The sequence below is a fragment of the Myotis brandtii genome, unplaced genomic scaffold, assembly GCF_000412655.1.
Source record: "Myotis brandtii unplaced genomic scaffold, ASM41265v1 scaffold1424, whole genome shotgun sequence".
Lineage (NCBI taxonomy): Eukaryota > Metazoa > Chordata > Mammalia > Chiroptera > Vespertilionidae > Myotis > Myotis brandtii.
Genome location: NW_005355089.1, coordinates 344,120 through 362,056, shown reverse-complemented (window position 1 = coordinate 362,056; position 17,937 = coordinate 344,120). Strand labels below are relative to the sequence as shown.

At 40.7% G+C, this 17,937-nt stretch overlaps 1 protein-coding gene across 3 annotated transcripts in view; it reads left to right on the top strand.

Moving 5' to 3' along the window:
* Positions 1-17,937, top strand: part of PHF8 (PHD finger protein 8) — a 92,917-nt gene that overhangs the window by 29,175 nt on the left and 45,805 nt on the right. For all 3 annotated transcript variants that reach the window (XM_005860884.2, XM_005860883.2, XM_005860885.2), the window contains exons 3-8: positions 6,442-6,527; positions 7,137-7,245; positions 10,310-10,470; positions 11,081-11,222; positions 12,640-12,826; positions 15,582-15,744. In XM_005860884.2, the coding sequence (XP_005860946.1) occupies positions 6,442-6,527; positions 7,137-7,245; positions 10,310-10,470; positions 11,081-11,222; positions 12,640-12,826; positions 15,582-15,744 (848 nt within the window). The remainder of the gene's footprint in view (positions 1-6,441; positions 6,528-7,136; positions 7,246-10,309; positions 10,471-11,080; positions 11,223-12,639; positions 12,827-15,581; positions 15,745-17,937) is intronic.

Genomic DNA, 17,937 nt, shown 5'->3' with positions numbered 1-17,937 from the left:
CCCCAATCGGCCCTGCTCTGAGCCTGACCAGGGGCTGCACTTAGGGATTGGGCCTGCCCTCTGCCACCCGGGAGCAGGCCTAAGCCAGCAGGTCGTTATCTCCCGAGGGGTCCCAGACTGTGAGAGGGCACAGGCCGGGCTGGGGAACCCCCCCCTCCCCCGCCCCCCGAGTGCACAAATTTTTGTGCACTGGGCCTCTAGTCTTTTGAATAATGAAAAATGGTAAAATATGCTCTTTTTCTTCTTTATTTGTGAATGAAGTTATTCTTTTTCCAGGGCACAGGTAGTGACAGGACCTGGCTCTTTGGCCACTCTCAGAGAGCAGAGGTTGAGCAGATAAGCCAGACAGGTTTCTAAGCAGCCTTGTTACCCCTCTAGCTTCTCCAATTCTCAGCTTCTAGTCAATTCCACACTCTTGGAAGAATTGAGTGCCCATTTTGTGTTCTCATAGTACTTGACTGTGTAACAACCCCACACTACATTCTAGTTACATATTGATGTGATATAGTGGAGTCACACAGATCTGGATTTTTATCCTGCTCTGCTATTTACTAGTTTCTTGGGATTTTTTTTTAATCCCCAAGGATATTTTTCCATTGATTTTTAGAGAGTGGAAGGGAAAGGGCAAGACAGAGAGAAACACTGATGTGAGAGAGACACATCGATTATTTTCTGTACACACTCTGACCTGGGCCAGAGATCAAGCTGGCAACTGAAGTATGTGTCCTTGACCGGAATAGAACCCAAGACCCTTCATTCTGCGGGCCAACACTCTATCCACTGAGCCAAACCGGCTAGGGTGGAAGGATAGTTATTTTGTTGTAACAGGCGGAAAGGATGGGTGCAGAGGTGGTGGATCTGGTGTGGGAAGTTGAGATATTTCCCATCTGATGACTTCATTTTGTCAAAGAAGTAGGAGGCAGAGTTATTTGCTGAGATAAACGAGAGATTTGAAATAGCCACGAATGGGCGAGAGAACTGAGCAGGGAAATATGGGAGGATTGTCAGGCAGCATGACCCAGATATTTTTTAATAGACTTTATTTTTTACAGTAGTTTTAGGTTCACAGCCAAATTAAGTGGAATTTACAGAGATTTCCCATGTGCCTCCTGTTCCCATGTACATAGACTCCCCCATCATCAGCATCCCCCACCAGAATGGTACATTTGTTATAATTGATGAACCTACATTAACACATCATAATCACCCAAAGCCCATAGTTTACATCAGCATTTACACTTGGTATACATCCTATGGGTTTGGACAAATACATAATGACATTTACCTACCACTGTAACATTTTATTATTATACTAGAGGCCCAGTGCATGACATTTGTGCAGTGGGTGGAGGGGGAGTCCCTCAGCCCAGCCAGCGTCCTCTCGCAGTCTGGGGCGCGGGCCTAAGCTGGCAGTCGGACATCCTTAGCATGAGCCCGGCTTCTGGCTGAACGGTGCTCCCCCTGTGGGAGCGCACTGACCACCAAGGGGCAGCTCCTGCATTGAGTGTCTGCCCCCTGGTGGTCAGTGCGTGTCATAGTGACCAGTTCTTCCTCCATTTGGTCGATTTGCATATTAGCCTTTTATTATATAGGATAGAACGAGAGGCCCAGTGTACGAAATTCGTGCACTTGGATGGGGGGAGGTCCCCCAGCCTGCCCTGTGCCCTCTCACAGTCTGGGAGCCCCATGATCGATCGCCCCAAAGAGGTAGGCCCTGCCCACCTGGCTGGGGCTCCACGATGGATCACCCCCACAGAGGGAGGCTCTGCCCCCCTGCCGCAGCCTGCTGGTCAGTGGCCTGGGCCTCCCTCTGCAGGGCGATCATGGGGTGATGGCTGGCCCCCGACCAATCGCATCACACCCACCTTGGCTGGCCTGGCACTAGTGGGTGTCATAGCTTGGTCATCTGGAGGGTCGTCTGGACGGTCATTCTGCTGTTTGGTTGATTTGCATATTATGCTTTTATTATTATAGATTATTATTATAGATTGTTTTACTGCCCTAAAAATTATCTATGCTCTACTACCTCTTCATCTCTTTCTCCCTCACTAACCCCTGACAACCACTGATCTCTGTCCCCATAGTTGGAATCATATGATATGTAGCCTTTTGGGATTGGCTTTTTCACTTAGTAATATGTGTTTAAGTTTCCTCCATGTCTTTTCATGGCTTGATGGCTCATTTCTTTTTAGCACCAAGTAATATTCAATTGTCTGAATGTACCTCAGTTTATGTGTCCATTCACCTATCAAAGGACATCTTGGTTGCTTCCAAATTTTAGCAATTGCGAATAAAGCTGATTATAAACATCTGTGTGCATGTTTTTGCATGGATGTAGTTTTCAGTTCTTTTGAGTAAATGCCAAGGAGCATGGTTGCTCTATTGTATGGTAAGAATATGGTTAGTTTTGTAAGAAACTGCCAAGCTGTCTTCCAAAGTGGCTGTACCATTTTGCATTCCCACCTGCAAAGAATGAGAGTTCCTGTTGCTACACCTCTCCTCCAGCATTTGGTGTTGTCAGTATTCTGGATTTTGGCTATTCTGATATGTATATAGTGATCTCTTGTTGTTTTAATTTGCATTTTTCTAATGACATATGATGTAGAGCACCTTTCCATATGCTTATTTGCCATCTGTTTATTTTCTTTGATGACATGTCTGTTCAGATCTTTTGAGCATTTAAAAATATATGTTTTTATTGATTTCAGAGTGGAAGCGGGGAGAGAGAGAGAGAGAGAGAGAGAGAACCTGCACAGCCCCCACTGGGGATAAAGCCCACAACCCGGGCATGTGCCATGACTGGGAATTGAACTGTGACCTCCTGGTTCATAGATAGACACTCAACCACTGAGCCACACACCAGGGCAATTACTGTAGTTTTAGAGTAAGTCTTAAAGTCAGGTAGCATCAGTCTTCCAACTTAATTCTCCTTCAATATTGTATTGGCCATTCTGTGACTCAGATATTTTGGACAATGACTTTATTGTGGCACCAGATCCATTGGGTGATTCTTCTCGAGCCATGCCCAGTGGTTCAGTGTTATGTAGTTTGATTGAGCCAGGGTTGGTATTTGCATATGGGAGTGATGGAGAGGCTGTGGGACAAGTGAGTTGAGGATATCTATAAGAGAATGGTTGAAGTGAAGAAGGGTGAAGTCAAGAATCAGTGAATATTTTTTCACGCTTAAAAGTAGGATCAAAGGGATTTTGCAGGCAAAGAACAAGTGTAATGAATGAGAGCTGAATGGATATACTTGTGGTCAGAGAGTGTGATGTGTGAATTTCACATTTCATAGGTGGAGCAACTGCAAGTGTTGACTATAGGAGTTGGTAGCTGAAATGGAAGTGGAGGTAGCAGTCTCCAAAGATGAGAAGGTCAGAGAGCTAAGAGGCCAAGATATTGGGCCTCTACATTGAAAACAATGTCATGTGGAAAATTGGGAGGAGTTAGTTGAAGAGGAATCTGAGTAGGTTCTTCAGTGAAGAGGTAATGTTGGGGAGATGAGTAGCTGACAGTGAAGAGGAGTAGGAAGGGGTATGGTTAGATGATATGAAACTCAGGAATAGGAGATCGTACAAAAGGGTAGAGGAGAGATGATTCAAAGTCTCACTGGAGAATGAGGGGGATGTCTATCTCCAGCCCAGCCCTGAGTTATAAGGGTCTGGGAGAATATGCAACTTCTACCTGACAGGGCTCTACCAAAGTGTTTCTTCGACTCTTTAATTTCCAATCCATAATGGACCAGTTTTTTTTTTTTTTTTTGGACCAGTCCTTTTTTAAATAAAATATGAATTGCTAGAAAAGTGGTCTGAATACAAAAGCTATACAAAAGAAAAGCCCCAATTTTTTATTATTAGATTCAACAGATGTAAAATTCCTCAGCCAAATTGCCATTAAAATTTTTGTGCTCTTTCTGTATTTATCACAGCATTAGTACATGGGCTATACTTTGAGTGGCACTGATATAGAGAAAATGGTGAGAAACTGCATTCAGTTAAACCAGAAAGGTGAAGAGAAGGGGTTTGTTGAAAGGGATGTGAATATAGAGGGATTTGTTTACCAAGAAATAGGATTTCTGGGGGTACAGTAGAAAAGTCGAGAAAGTTGATGAGCCGTGGATGTTTGGGGTAGAGAAAGCACATAGCTATGTGGTATGAAAAGTTCAGGAGAGAGATACTAGAGGGGTCCTTCTTGAGCAGTGTGCAAAGGTAACAGGGGTGTGAGACAGAAAGGATGTAGTCCAGGGAAATGAGTTAATGCTATAAGGTTTGGGGAATATATTTAAAGAAAGTTTAAGCAGGTTAAGGGTGAGGTCTAGGCTGGGTGGAAAAATATTAGCTATTACTTACTGACTACTTACTGTGTACCAGACTCTGTCCTCACTGTGCGAGGTACTTTATATACATTATCTGAGTCCTTTTAAAAATCCTATCAACTTGATGGTGATATCCTCAGTTTATTGATATGCAGTAGGTTTATAGACATTAGGATTAGCACTTGAGAAAGTGATGGGGCCCTAGCCGGTTTGGCTCAGTTGATAGAGCATCAGTCTGCAGATTGAGGGTCCCGGGTTTGATTCTGGCCAAGGGCACATGCGTGGGTTGCGGGCTTGATCCCCAGTAGGGGGCGTGCAGGGGGCGGCCAATCACTGATTCTCGGGTCCTGATCCCAGGAAGTCAGTTTATGAGCATGATCTTGGCTGAAATAGTTGGAGCTCTGCCCTATTCTTATTCTCCCTGCTGTGTGTGGCCAACTAAAAGATTTTAGGAGTTTGATCTTAGCTGGAGTTACTTGGAGGACTGCTGATGACTTCTTTGGTGAAGAAGGGTTTAATTTTGTGAGATTTCTACCTCATATACATGCAAACTCAAATTTTCAAAATTAAATATTTTTTAGAAATTACAATATGAAATAAATAACATGTTCACTGTAGAAAATTAGAAAATACAGATAAGAGGAAAATGATTACCTGTAATCCTTCACTCAGAACCACCGTTGACAATAAAATACCCTTTTAATCTTTTGCATTTAATAAAGTAAAATGCTCAAGTTTAAATTTTATTATATGTTGAAATAATATTTTGGATATATTGGTTAAATAAAATATTATTAAAATTTCACCTGTTTCTTTTAAAAAATATTTTTATTGATTTCAGAGAGGAAGGGAGAGGGAGAGAGAGATAGAAACATCAGTGATGAGAGCGAATCATTGATCAGCTGCCTTCTGCACGCCCCCTACTGGGGATCAAGCCTGTAACCCGGGCATATGCCCTTGACCGGAATTGAACCCGGGATGCTTCAGTCTGCAGGCCAATGCTCTATCCACTGAGCCAAACCGGCTAGGGCTCACCTGTTTCTTTTTACCTTTTTCATGTGGCTACTAGAACATTTAAAATGACCTATTTGGCTCACATTATATTTCTATTGGACAACACTGCTCTAGAGTCTCTTTCTGCTTTGACCATTATGTTTTTTTCGAATATATTTTTATTGACTTGTGAGAGAAAGAAAGGGAGAGGGAGAGGGAGAGAGAGAAACATTGATGTGAGAGCAGAACATTGATTGGCTGCTTCCTGCACACCCCATACAAGGGATTGGGGATCCAGGCCTGACCAGAATCAAACCACCAACCTTTGGTGCATGGGATGACACCCAACCAACTGAGCTGAACTGGCCAGGGCCATTCTGAGTCTTAATGAAGTTTTACTGTCTTCATTTTTTTAAAAATATATTTTATTGATTTTTTACAGAGAGGAAGAGAGAGAGATAGAGAGTTAGAAACATCGAGAGAGAAACGCCTCTTGCACATCTTCCACTGGGGATGTGCCCGCAACCCAGGTACATGCCCTTGACCGGAATCGAACCCGGGACCTTTCAGTCCGCAGGCTGACACTCTATCCACTGAGCCAAACCGGTTTTGGCCTGTCTTCATTTTTAACTCTGTCATAATTGTTTTAGGCCAGTGTAGTCCACTAGAACTTTTTGCACTGATGAAAATGTTTGATAATCTGCCCAATATGGTAACCTCTAGCCACATGTGGCTATTTTTTTTTTTTACCAGAAATTGTTTTTTAATTGATTGGTTTCAGAGAGAAAGGAAGACAGAGAGAGAGAGATAGAAACATCAATAATGAGGAGAATCATTGATCGGCTGCCTCCTGGGATCCAAGCCCGCAACCCGGGCATGTGCCCTTGACCGGAATCAAACCTGGAACCTTTCAGTCTGAAGGTCAACGCTCTGTCTACTGAGCCAAACTGGCTAGGGCACATGTGGCTATTGTTCACTTGAATTATAGCTAGTGTGATGGAGGAACTGCTTTTAAAATTTTACTTAATTTGAATTAATTTAAATGTAAATAATCATGTGTACTGGACAGCACAGTTATAGGCCTTATAAAAAATAAAATTTCCATAAACCCTGGCTGATTTTGTCTTTTCTAGTTGTGTTGGTGTTGAAGAGGAGAAGGCTGCTGACATTGACCTCTACCACTGCCCCAACTGTGAGGTCTTACATGGGCCTTCCATTAGTAAGTAGATCTTGGGACTTCTAAGAGAACATGGGCCAGAGGAAAGACAAAAGCAAAGGAAGCTTGGAAGGGAGATTGCCTTTTGTGGGTGCTTCAGATTCAGCTCCCTTGGGAAATAGCAGAGACTATATAGGCCAGGGGTCCTCAAACTTTTTAAACAGGGGGCCAGTTCACTGTCCCTCAGACCGTTGGAGGGCTGGACTATAGTTTAAAAAAACAAACTATGAACAAATTCCTATGCACACTGCACATATCTTATTTTGAAGTAAAAAAACAAAACGGGAACAAATACAATATTTGTATTTGCATGTGGCCTGCGGGCCGTAGTTTGAGGACCCCTGATATAGGCCCTGCAGGACAGCAGCCGCCCCACGGAGAGGGCAGAGTGCAGAGCTTCACCTCCCTCCCTCCCTCCCTCCCTGGGGATTTCTCAGAAGAAGCACCTATCCTCACTAAGAACTTTCCTGAGTTTGTGAGGGCCTTGTTGACTCCTGGTGCTCCAAGGGGTTATTAGATTGGAAGAGAAGCAGGGTCTGCTGAGGCCTTTGCTCTTGGAAACATAGCTCACAGCCATTCTGATTCATGGTCTCATGTCTTTTTCTGGCTTAGTGAAAAAACGCCGCGTGTCTTCAAAAGGGCATGATGCACACAAGGGGAAGCCGGTGAAAACTGGAAGCCCTACCTTCATTCGAGAGCTCCGCAGTCGGACCTTTGACAGGTGAGTACTTGTACCCCAAGGGCTGGTGAACTCTATGGCTCCGGGAAGCTGGGACCCTCTTCTTTCCAGCTTTCCCGCTGGCTGTCCCATTAGGTGCTTCCCCCACTTGGAGGTGTCTACAGGGCTCTGTGAGTTCCCTCTGGAGAGGGATCTTCTGTTTTAGTTGCTGAGAAACATTGCTAGAGTTTCATTTGATGTACACAGAGTACATTAAGGTCCACTTCTGGAAACTTTTGATAGATTGGGAGGCAGTTTTGCTCAAGTCAGGCGAGGATATTTACATGCACCCACAGATTGTGACAGCTAGGAGTCTTAAAGATCCAAAAGTTTAATTCTCATTGTAAAGATGAGGAATCTCTTTTAAAAAATAAAGAAAAATATGAGGGATCATGTCAGTCTTTTGCAATCAAAACAAAGTTTCCTTTAAAAAAATTAAGATGGGCTTATTAAAAATAAATTACATCAATTGTGCAAAAATAATGAGTTAAAGAAGTTAATGAATGAAGGTACTCTCTTTTGCTTAGTTTTTAATTCATTTGATCATTTTCAGCTTTCCTGTAACTAAAGTGTTGTTTAGAATTATAACTTTTTCTTTAACTTAATATTTTTTGTTTTGTTTATGTAAAGGCAGTGAGTCTCCTTTCTACTTCAGACCCCTCAGATCTCTTCTCCAAATTTAACCAATTTCTTGTGCATTCTTTCAGAAGTAGTTTTTTGCTTATACAAGAATGCGGTCCTGGCTGGTTGCTCAGTGGTTAGTTAGAGTTTCGGCCTGTGGATTGAGGGGTCAAGGGCATGTACCTTAGTTGCAGGTTCAATCCCTGGCTCTGGTCAGGGTGTGTGTGCAGGAGGCAACCAATTAATGTTTCTCTTATGTTGATGTTTCTCTCTCTCTCTCTTCTCCCCTCCTCCCTCCCTCCCACTCTCTCTAAAAATCTATGGGGAAAAAAAATCCTCGGGTGAGGATTAAATAAAACTGCATACTTAAAAAAAAGAATGTATGTGTTTGTATTAATTATTCTTTTAAAAAATACAAATAGAAACACTCTATATTCTGCATCTTGCTTTTTTTTTAAATTTACAGTCCTAACAATTTTAATTAGTTTTTTTAAAATATACTTTATTGATTTTTTACAGAGAGGAAGAGAGAGGGATAGAGAGTTAGAAACATCGATGAGAGAGAAACATTGATCAGCTGCTTCCTGCACATCTCCTACTGGGGATGTGCCCGCAACCAAGGTACATGCCCTTGACCTGAACCGAACCTGGGACCTTTCAGTCTGCAGGTTGACGCTCTATCCACTGAGCCAAACCGGTTAGGGCTGCATCTTGCTTTTTTAACCTAAAATTATATACCTTTAAAAATTCTTTCTATTGATTTTTAGAGAGAGGAAGGGAGAGTGGAAGAGGGAGAAACATCTATTAGTTGCCTCTCGAACACACTCTTACTGGAGATTGAACCTGCAACCTGGGTATGTGCCCTGACCAGGAATTAAACTCATAACCTTTGGTCCATGGAACGATTCTCCAACCAACTGAGCCATACCAGCCAGGCCTAAAATTATATATCTCGAAGATCAGTCCATATTAACACATGCACATGTATTTATTATTTTTCATGGATGTTTAGTGTTCCACTGTATGAATATTTAACCAATCCTCTATTGATGAACATTTAAATTGATTCTAGTACTTTGCTGTTAGAAAAAAACTGCAGTAAATGTCTTTATACTCAAGTTTTTGCATATGTGGATAAGTTTATTTATAGATTTATTACCTAAAAGTGAAATTGCTAGGTCAAAGAGTATGTGCTTTAAAAATTTTTACAAATATTGCCAAATTATTTGCAAAGTGACTATATTTCACACCCCCACTAGACAATGTGTGAAAGTATCTAATTCCCTGTATACTGGCCAGCACTGTTTACTATCAAACTTTTTTTTGCTTGCTTGCTTATTTATTTATTTATTTATTTATTTATTTATTTAATTTTTGTTGATTTCAGAGAGGAAAGGAGAGGGAGAGAGAGAAACATCAGTGATGAGAGAGAATCATTGATTGGCCTCCTGCATGCCCCCTACTGGGGATTGAGCCTACAACCTGGGCATGTGCCCTTCACCGGAATCGAACCTGGGACCCTTCAGTCTGCAGGCTGACACTCTATTCACTGAGCGAAACCGGCTAGGACTTTTTTGCTTTTCTGATAAGATAAAAAATGAAATGTTTCCACTTGATTTCTTTAATTATGAAGGAGACACATATATTTTTGTATGTTTATAAATCATCCTATTCCTTTCTGTTACTGCTTGCTTATGTTATTTGACAATTTTTCTGTTGGGTTGCTGCCTATTTCTTACTGATTTATTATAGCTTTCCTTGAAGAAAATTTTAATTTTTATGTAGTTAAATTTATTTTTACTATTTTTAGTAGGTGCTGTGCCTTGTCTCATGTTTTTTGTACTACTCCATGTATTTATTTTTTCCAATTTAATCTTTGAATTGTCTAGAGTTATGTAAACAGTGCGGTAGACATTGAGCATAATATTTTTCCAGATGTTTGTCTCAACACAACTTACCAAATAGTCCCATCTTTTCTCCAGCATGATTTTTTTTTTTTAAAAAACCCTCCTGTTTTCTAGTTAACTAAGTATGTGTGTTGAATAAGTGATTGTAAAAATTGTTTTTGTTTTTTGTTAGTATTTTCTCTTTATCTGCCAATATTTTAAATGGGATACTACTGCTCTGAGTTAGAATAAATTAGCTAAACTTGTCAGCTCTGTCTTTTCTTCGTGGGCAGGCTGTTGATTGATGTCTTCCTTTGACATCCAGAGAATAGCACGCTATTGACAGGATATCCTGGGTTAAGCTTTCCACCTCTGCCAGTGACCTGGCTTCTTACCTTGGATAGGTCCTTTCTTCCCTAGCACATGAAGTTTATGCCATTAGTTGCCAGCCTACCATAGATCCCCTCAGCAAGATCCCACCCCATAAGTGAGTGGTAGCATCTAGTGAGGCCCAGTGGCAGGGCCTCTGGGGCTCAGAGTTTCTCTCCTATGGCCCACAGCTCAGATGAAGTGATTCTGAAACCCACTGGAAGTCAGCTGACTGTGGAATTCCTGGAAGAGAATAGCTTCAGTGTGCCCATCCTAGTCTTGAAGAAGGATGGATTGGGGATGACCCTACCCTCACCATCATTCACTGTGAGGGACGTGGAACACTATGTTGGTAAGCAACACAGACCATCTTAACTGTAATATTGTTCATTCTCATTAAGACCTGTGACCCCTCCAATCTATCTTTTGCATTTCCTTTCTAACCATCTCGGGAATCTCAGGTGAAGTGCTTGCTCAGAGTCATTCTTTGGCAAAGCTAGAACCAAAATCCTGTCCTCCTTCTCCTTTTTCCTAACAGATCACAAAACCCCAGGCGGAGCCCCATTTTTTTTTAACCTGGGCAGTACCAGAAATTGTAATGGTCTCTCTGTCCTTGCTTGAGATGAGAAAGCTTTTGATTTTTTGCCCTCACATGCCAATTTTCTTCTGAGCATGCGTCTTGGGGGAGAGGAAGAGAAAAAGTGAGGAAGCAGGGCCCAGGCAGGAGGATTGTACTGTGAGAGGCTGTGTGTCAGGTATTTCTGTTGCCCTAGCAGTCCTGGATCTAGTACATAGGACAGTGTGAGGGATTCCTACACTCACCTCTCAGATATGCACATACAAATACAATGTCTGAGGAGAGAGGTTTTGAGTGCAGGCCATTCTAGGGACTGGTAAGAGGGTGAGAGACACTTTCCCAGTCTCTGAGACCACTTGGTACAGAACCCATCTCTTTACTCCAGGCTCTGACAAAGAGATTGATGTGATTGATGTGGCGCGCCAGGCCGACTGCAAGATGAAGCTCGGTGATTTTGTGAAATATTACTACAGTGGGAAGAGGGAGAAAGTCCTCAATGTCATTAGTTTGGAATTCTCTGATACCAGGTAGGAGGGATGGGGGTGAGTAAAAAGCCTGACAAATGCCTGGAACTTATATACTGAGTATATATTAGTGTTCTTTCCCTTCCTCCTGGTGGTTACTTCCTTTGGGATGGGGAGCTGGTTTATACTTTTCTAAGTTTGATGCTCACATAACAACCAAATCGTATTTCTCCTTCACAGTTTCTAGCATTGGATAGATTATATAGTAGCTAATTTAATTAATTTTTATCTCCTTCAAGACCAGGACAGCTTTCTTAGACCTTCTGATATTTAGAATGTGGCATGGTCACTTGTTTAACTCCCAGGATAGGTCCTCTGTCCCTGGAAATAGACTTACTAAAATTACCCCCAAATAGTTTCTCTAAGGATAAGGTTTCTTAGATTTAAAAAAGAAGAAAAAAAAGCTTATGATCTTTAAATGATTTTGTCTGGACTCATATACTCAATAAATATATGTAGTCTTCTCTGTGCTCAAAACCATGGGAGATCCCGAAAATCATAACATATCCTTTTGCACTTAGAAAGAGTACTGTCTGATTGTTTACTTCTTTAACCTTTAATTTTGACATAATTATAGATTCACAGGCAGTTGTAAAAAAATGTACAGGGGGGGTCCTGTGTATTTTGATCCAGTTTCCCTCAATGGCAACATCTTACAATAACTATAGTACAATATTGAAACCCTTACTATTGGTTTTAACATACAAAGTTAACCTGAAGGTGTTTAAAAAAAAACCTACGTTTGTTTATACCTCACTTCATTTTGAAAAGACTATTTCAAGCAGCTTACAGAGATGCAAAGAGGGGGGAAAAAAGAAAATTGGAATAAAAGGAAAATAAAGGTGGGGAGATAAGATACATCTGATGGGTCATCTGCCCACAAAATGCATGTATGAATGTCTGTATAGTTGATGGAGAAGGACTTTAGAGTTTTCACTGAATTCCCTGAAGTTCAGAACAAAGAAGGGAATGTAATAGTACAGGATTTGTGGTTTTCACATAGGATAAAAACAACCAGATGTTTGGGAGAAACACTTCTTTACCTGGAACTGAGCCCAGAGAGGTTTCTCTAATGGTTCCTCATAAAGAAGACACCATGAGATGGGGACAATACAATTAACTGTTATAAACCAAGGGCCAAGTGAGTGGTCTGGGGTGAGGGGGTATGAACATTTAGTAGAGACATGATTGCCTTTGATTGAGGAAGGCTGTGGAGCTGGGCCTTGGGACTTCTAGAGCTGAGTGGAATGAGGATGCTGACCAGATTTACAGAAATAAGTGTCCTATGTACCCTTGGGGATTCTGTGGAGAGAACAACTTTGTCTTTATCTGACTCTCACTGGAACGGAGGGCATTTTATTCAGACTTCAACTTCAATTCCTAATCAGCTGACATCTGTTCTCCATCCCTTCCTTGCTAGGCTTTCTAACCTTGTGGAGACACCCAAGATTGTTCGGAAGCTCTCATGGGTGGAGAACTTGTGGCCCGAGGAGTGTATCTTTGAGAGGCCCAATGTGCAGAAGTACTGCCTCATGAGCGTGCGGGATAGCTATACAGACTTCCACATTGACTTTGGCGGCACCTCGGTCTGGTACCATGTGCTCAAGGTAGGAATGTGTACGGCTTCTGGAGGCAGTCAGGCCTTGGACCACTCTTTTTTTCAGGTGGCAGCACAAAACAGGCTGCTGAGGCCTTCCTGCCTCCCAGATTCTATTTGGGTGACATTTCCATGTAACTACTCTGCCAGGATTGGGTACTTAGTGAGTATGCCATGTAAACTGTCTCTACTTCACAGTTGGTGCTTAACATTTTTTTCAATAATAGCAGATGCCTAAAATTTTTTCCAACTATTACCTTCTTAATTGAACCAATATATACTACCACTGTGTGCAGATGTCCATATTTACTGCTGAAATTCCTGGTAACTTGAGAAACTTCCCTTCCCCCTAACTTTATTTAGGCATACTTTATCCTATCCTATATAATAAAGAGCTAATATGCTAATTAGACTGAACAGCAGAACGACCGTCTGGATGAGCTTCTGGACAAAGCTGGGGCTGTGAGGGCCGGCCGGGGCTGCGAGGGGCTTCGAGGGCCGAGCCCCTTGCACGAATATCATGCATCAGGCCTCTAGTATACCATAAAATTAATGTTTTAAGTGTATGGTATGATGAGTTTTGACACTTGTATATACAAGTAGTTGTATAACTTCCACCACCATCAAGACAGAGCATATATGAGTTTTGTTTTAATGTCAGCCTTCCTATAGATAATTTTCCTTTTAGTTGTTATAATTAGCATATAAATTGTTAATGACTACAAAGGATTTTTGAGGTCTAGAAAACACATTTCTTAAATAATTTTGATTGTTTTCCACCATTGTTCATACTATTTAGTTTTCTTTTCAGAAATGTCAAGGATAGAGCAGAAAACGGATATGGCTCTTGTCCAGCTGATCACCAATCCTGAACTAATGGTTTCCATTGTTTTCTCATGACGAAATTGTAGCATTTATTTATTTATTTTAAAATATATTTTCATTGATTTTAGAGAGGAAGGGAGAGACAGAGAGAGATAAAAATATCAATGATGAAAGAGAATCATAGATCGTCTGCCTTCTCCCTCCCGTGCAGGATTGAGCCTGCAATCTGGGCATATGCCCTGACCAGGAATCGAACCGTGACCTCTTGGTTCATGGGCTGATGCTCAACCACAGAGCCACACTGGCTGGACTGGAGCATTTTTTTTCTTTTGATGTTTATTGTTGAAAGTATTACATAGGTCCTCCTTTACCCCCCATTAACCTCTTCCAGCCCTCTCCTGTCGGGATGGAGCATTTAAATGAAGAGCTATCATGCAAATGTTACATTTAACTTTTTAATTTTTATTTATTTTATTTTTTAATATTTTTTTTTATTTCAGAGAAGAACGGAAAGGGAGAGATAGAAACATCAGTGATGAAAGAGTATCATTGATCGTCTGCCTCCTGTACACCCCCCACTAGGGATCGAGCCTGCAACCTGGGCATGTGCCCTGACCAGGAACCGAACTGCAACCTCCTGGTTCATAGGTCGATGCTCAACCACTGAGCCATGCCAGCCAGGCAAACTTTTTATTTTTAAATATTTTTTTATTGAAAAAATACAAAAATAACAGGAAGAATTTCTGTATCCTTTATTCAGATTCTCCAAAAGTTACCATTTTATTACATTCTTTCTTTCTTTAAAGCAAACATAATAAAATGATTTTATATATAGATTTTTTTCTGAAACATTTGAGAGTAGTTGCAGACATGGTGTCCTTTTATCTCATAATAATTCAGTGTGTATTTCTTTTTTAAAAATATAATTTATTGATTTTTTACAGAGAGGAAGGGAGAGGGATAGAGAGTTAGAAACATCAGATGAGAAACATCGATCAGGGGCCTCCTGCACATCTGGGATGTGTCCGCAACCAAGGTATATGCCCTTGACTAGAATCGAACCTGGGACCCTTCAGTCTGCAGGCTGACGCTCTATCCACTGAGCCAAACTGGTTAGGGCCAGTGTGTATTTCTTAAACACAAGGGCAATATATTATAGTTATCAAAATCAGGAAATTAATACTGATATAATACTATTATTAATCTACAGATCTGATTCAAATTTTTCTAATTGTATAATAGATAATTTTTAAAGACAATTTCTACTGTTGCTTTTCTTCATTGAAATTTATCATGAAATACTGGTTAAAGTAATAAAGCTGTGGGTTGGGATATTTTTGTGCTAGTGGGTTTTTGTGTCTTTTCTGCCAAATTATGTATCTGGTGATTATCCAGGCAAAATATAATTAGGAAATAAAATGTTCTTTTAGCAGATAATCACCTAACATAAAATCTTTCAGAAGTCCTTAGGCGATTACTGAACTTTTAAACTTTTATTAGCTTTGATTGTAGGTGTGAGAAGGAATACTCTCTGTAAATGGCATTTAAAGACAAATTCAATTTCTTCTCATTGGTAGTGTGGCCTTAAATTCTCCTAGGGTTAGTAATATTGATCTTTTTATCCATAGAGGCCATTTTTCATTTGGCATTGCATGAAAAATAGGAGCCTTTGGTGTACATTTGTGCTAAGTTGAACAATTTTGTTTGAAATACCCTTTTAAAATTATTTTTGTCAATATCATAGAAGCTTAAAAGTGAAAAAGTACCTTTTGAAGTTTTCTAAATTCAAATAAAATGATCTTTGGATGGGTTTGGAAAAGAATTCTGGCATACTATGTGGTCTTAGAGCATGGGAGAGAGAATATCCTTTTGGAGAACCCCTTGAGGACTTTTCTGGAAACCCTTGATGTTTTTGGCATTTCAACCTCTTTTTGTTTCAGGGTGAGAAGATCTTCTACTTGATCCGCCCAACAAATGCCAACCTGACTCTCTTTGAGTGCTGGAGCAGCTCCTCTAACCAGGATGAGATGTTCTTTGGGGACCAGGTGGAAAAGTGCTACAAGTGTTCTGTGAAGCAAGGACAGACACTTTTCATTCCCACAGGTCTTTTCTGGGCCCCTCTGGGAGCATTTGAGGAGGGCAGGAAGAGGAGAGCTTGTGGCATCAGAGCCAGCCCCTTGCTATAACATGTTTATGTGATTATGTGGGATATCCCTTTCATATCAGCTGAAGGCTCAGAACTGGACATCAAGAAAATTCACATGGTGGCCAGTGAGCAGCATAGCCACTTGGGAAGGCTAATGGTGGGGAGGCCCAGGAGGAGGTTGATAGACTTCTTTGCACTGGGCTACTTGGTGATAGAGAGCAGAACTCTCAGCCCTATGACTCTAATGATGGTGACTGGGAGGCTGGCATTGCAGGCTATAAATCAGAATGATGTGGGGGGAAGGTGGGGCTTTTCTCCTAAACAACACATGCCTAAGCTTCACCCCTAGAATTACGAATTTGTAGGTCTTGAGTGGGATCTGAGTGTGTGTATTTTGAAAAAGTCCTCCCAGTTGTCTCAGTTTGGGAAAAGTTGACATCTTTACTATGTTGAGTCTCCCATTAACACAGTAAGTCTCTTCATTTAGATTTTCTTGATTTCTTAATTTCAGAATTAGTGTTATATTTCCTCAAAACGTTTGGTAGAATTCTCAAGTCCAATTTCATGTGCCTAGGGATTTCTTTTGGGGGAAGTTTTTAATGAGCATTCAATTTTCTTGAACTTTATTAGGGTATTCAAATTATTTCATAATGGGTGAGTTGTGATAGTTTGTACGTCTAAGGAGAATTGGTCCATTTTTTCTAAGTTGTGAAATTTATGTGTGTAGAGTTGTTCATAGTATTTCCTTATTATCCATTTGATGTCTTCCAATTCTCTAGTGAAATCCTGTTTCATTCCTGATATTAGTTATTTGTGCCTTCTCTTTTCTTCTGTGTGAATATTGATGGAAGTTTATCAATTTTATTGAACTTTAAAAAACACTCATTTCATTGATTTTTCTCTGTTGTCTTTCTGTTTTCATTTTCACTGATTTCTGCTTTTATCTTTGTTTTTCTTCCTTCTGCTTGCTTTGGGTTTATTTTGCTTTCCCTTTTCCAGTCTTAAGGCAAGAGCTTAGGTAATCAATTTCAGACTTTCCCTGTTTTATATCTCTATATTAATTGATTTCAGAGAGGAAGGGAGAGGGAGAGATAGAAACATCAATGGTGAGAGAGAATCATTGATCAGGTGCCTCCTGCATGCCCCCTACTGGGGATTGAGCCTGCAACCCTGGCATGTGCCCTGACTGGGAATCAAACCGTGACCTCCTGGTTCATAGGTCAACGCTCAACCACTCAGCCACGCTGGCTGAGCTGGATCATGTTTATTGATTTGTGGATATTATACCAACCTCACATCCTACTGGATCATGGTGTGCAATCTTTTTTTATGTATTGCTGGATCCGGTTTACTAATATTTTGTTGAGGATTTTAGCATCTATGTTCATAAGGTATATTGGCTTATAATTTTCTTTCTTTGTAGTGTCTTTATCTGGTTTTGGCATTAGGATAATGCTGGTCTTGTAAAATGAGCTTGGGAGTCCTCCCTCCTCTGGAATTTTTTGGAATAGTTTGAGAAGGATAGGTTTTAGTTCTCTGGATGTTTGGGAAATTCACCTGTGAAGCCATTCAGTCCAGGACTTCTGTTTGTTGGGAGTTTTTTGATTACTGCTTCAATTTCACTAATTGTCATCTGTCTACTCAGGTTCTCTGATTCTTTCTGATTCAGTTTTGGAAGAGTGTATGTTTTTAGGAATTTATGCATTTCTTCCAGATTGTCCAATTTGTTGGCATATAGTTTTTCATAATATTTTGTTACAATCCTTTTTATTTCTTTCATGTCAGTTGTTACTTCTCTTTCATTTCTGATTTTATTTATTTGGGTCCTCTCTCTTTTTTTCTTGATGAGTCAGGTTAAAGGTTTGTCAATTGTGTTTATGTTTTCTAAGAACCAGCTCTTGGTTACATTGATCTTTTGTATTGTTGTTTTTTAAGACTGTTTCTTTTATTTCTGCTCTGATCTTTATTATTTCCTTCCTTACTCAGGTTGGGCTTTATTTATTGTACTTTTTTTTTTTTAATTTATTAAATCTTTATTGTTCAGATTACATTTGTTCCTCTTTCCCCCCCCTCCCATAACTCCTCTCCTCCCAGTTCCCGCCCCCCCCTCCGCCCTCACTCCCCACCCACTGTCCTCACCCATAGGTGCA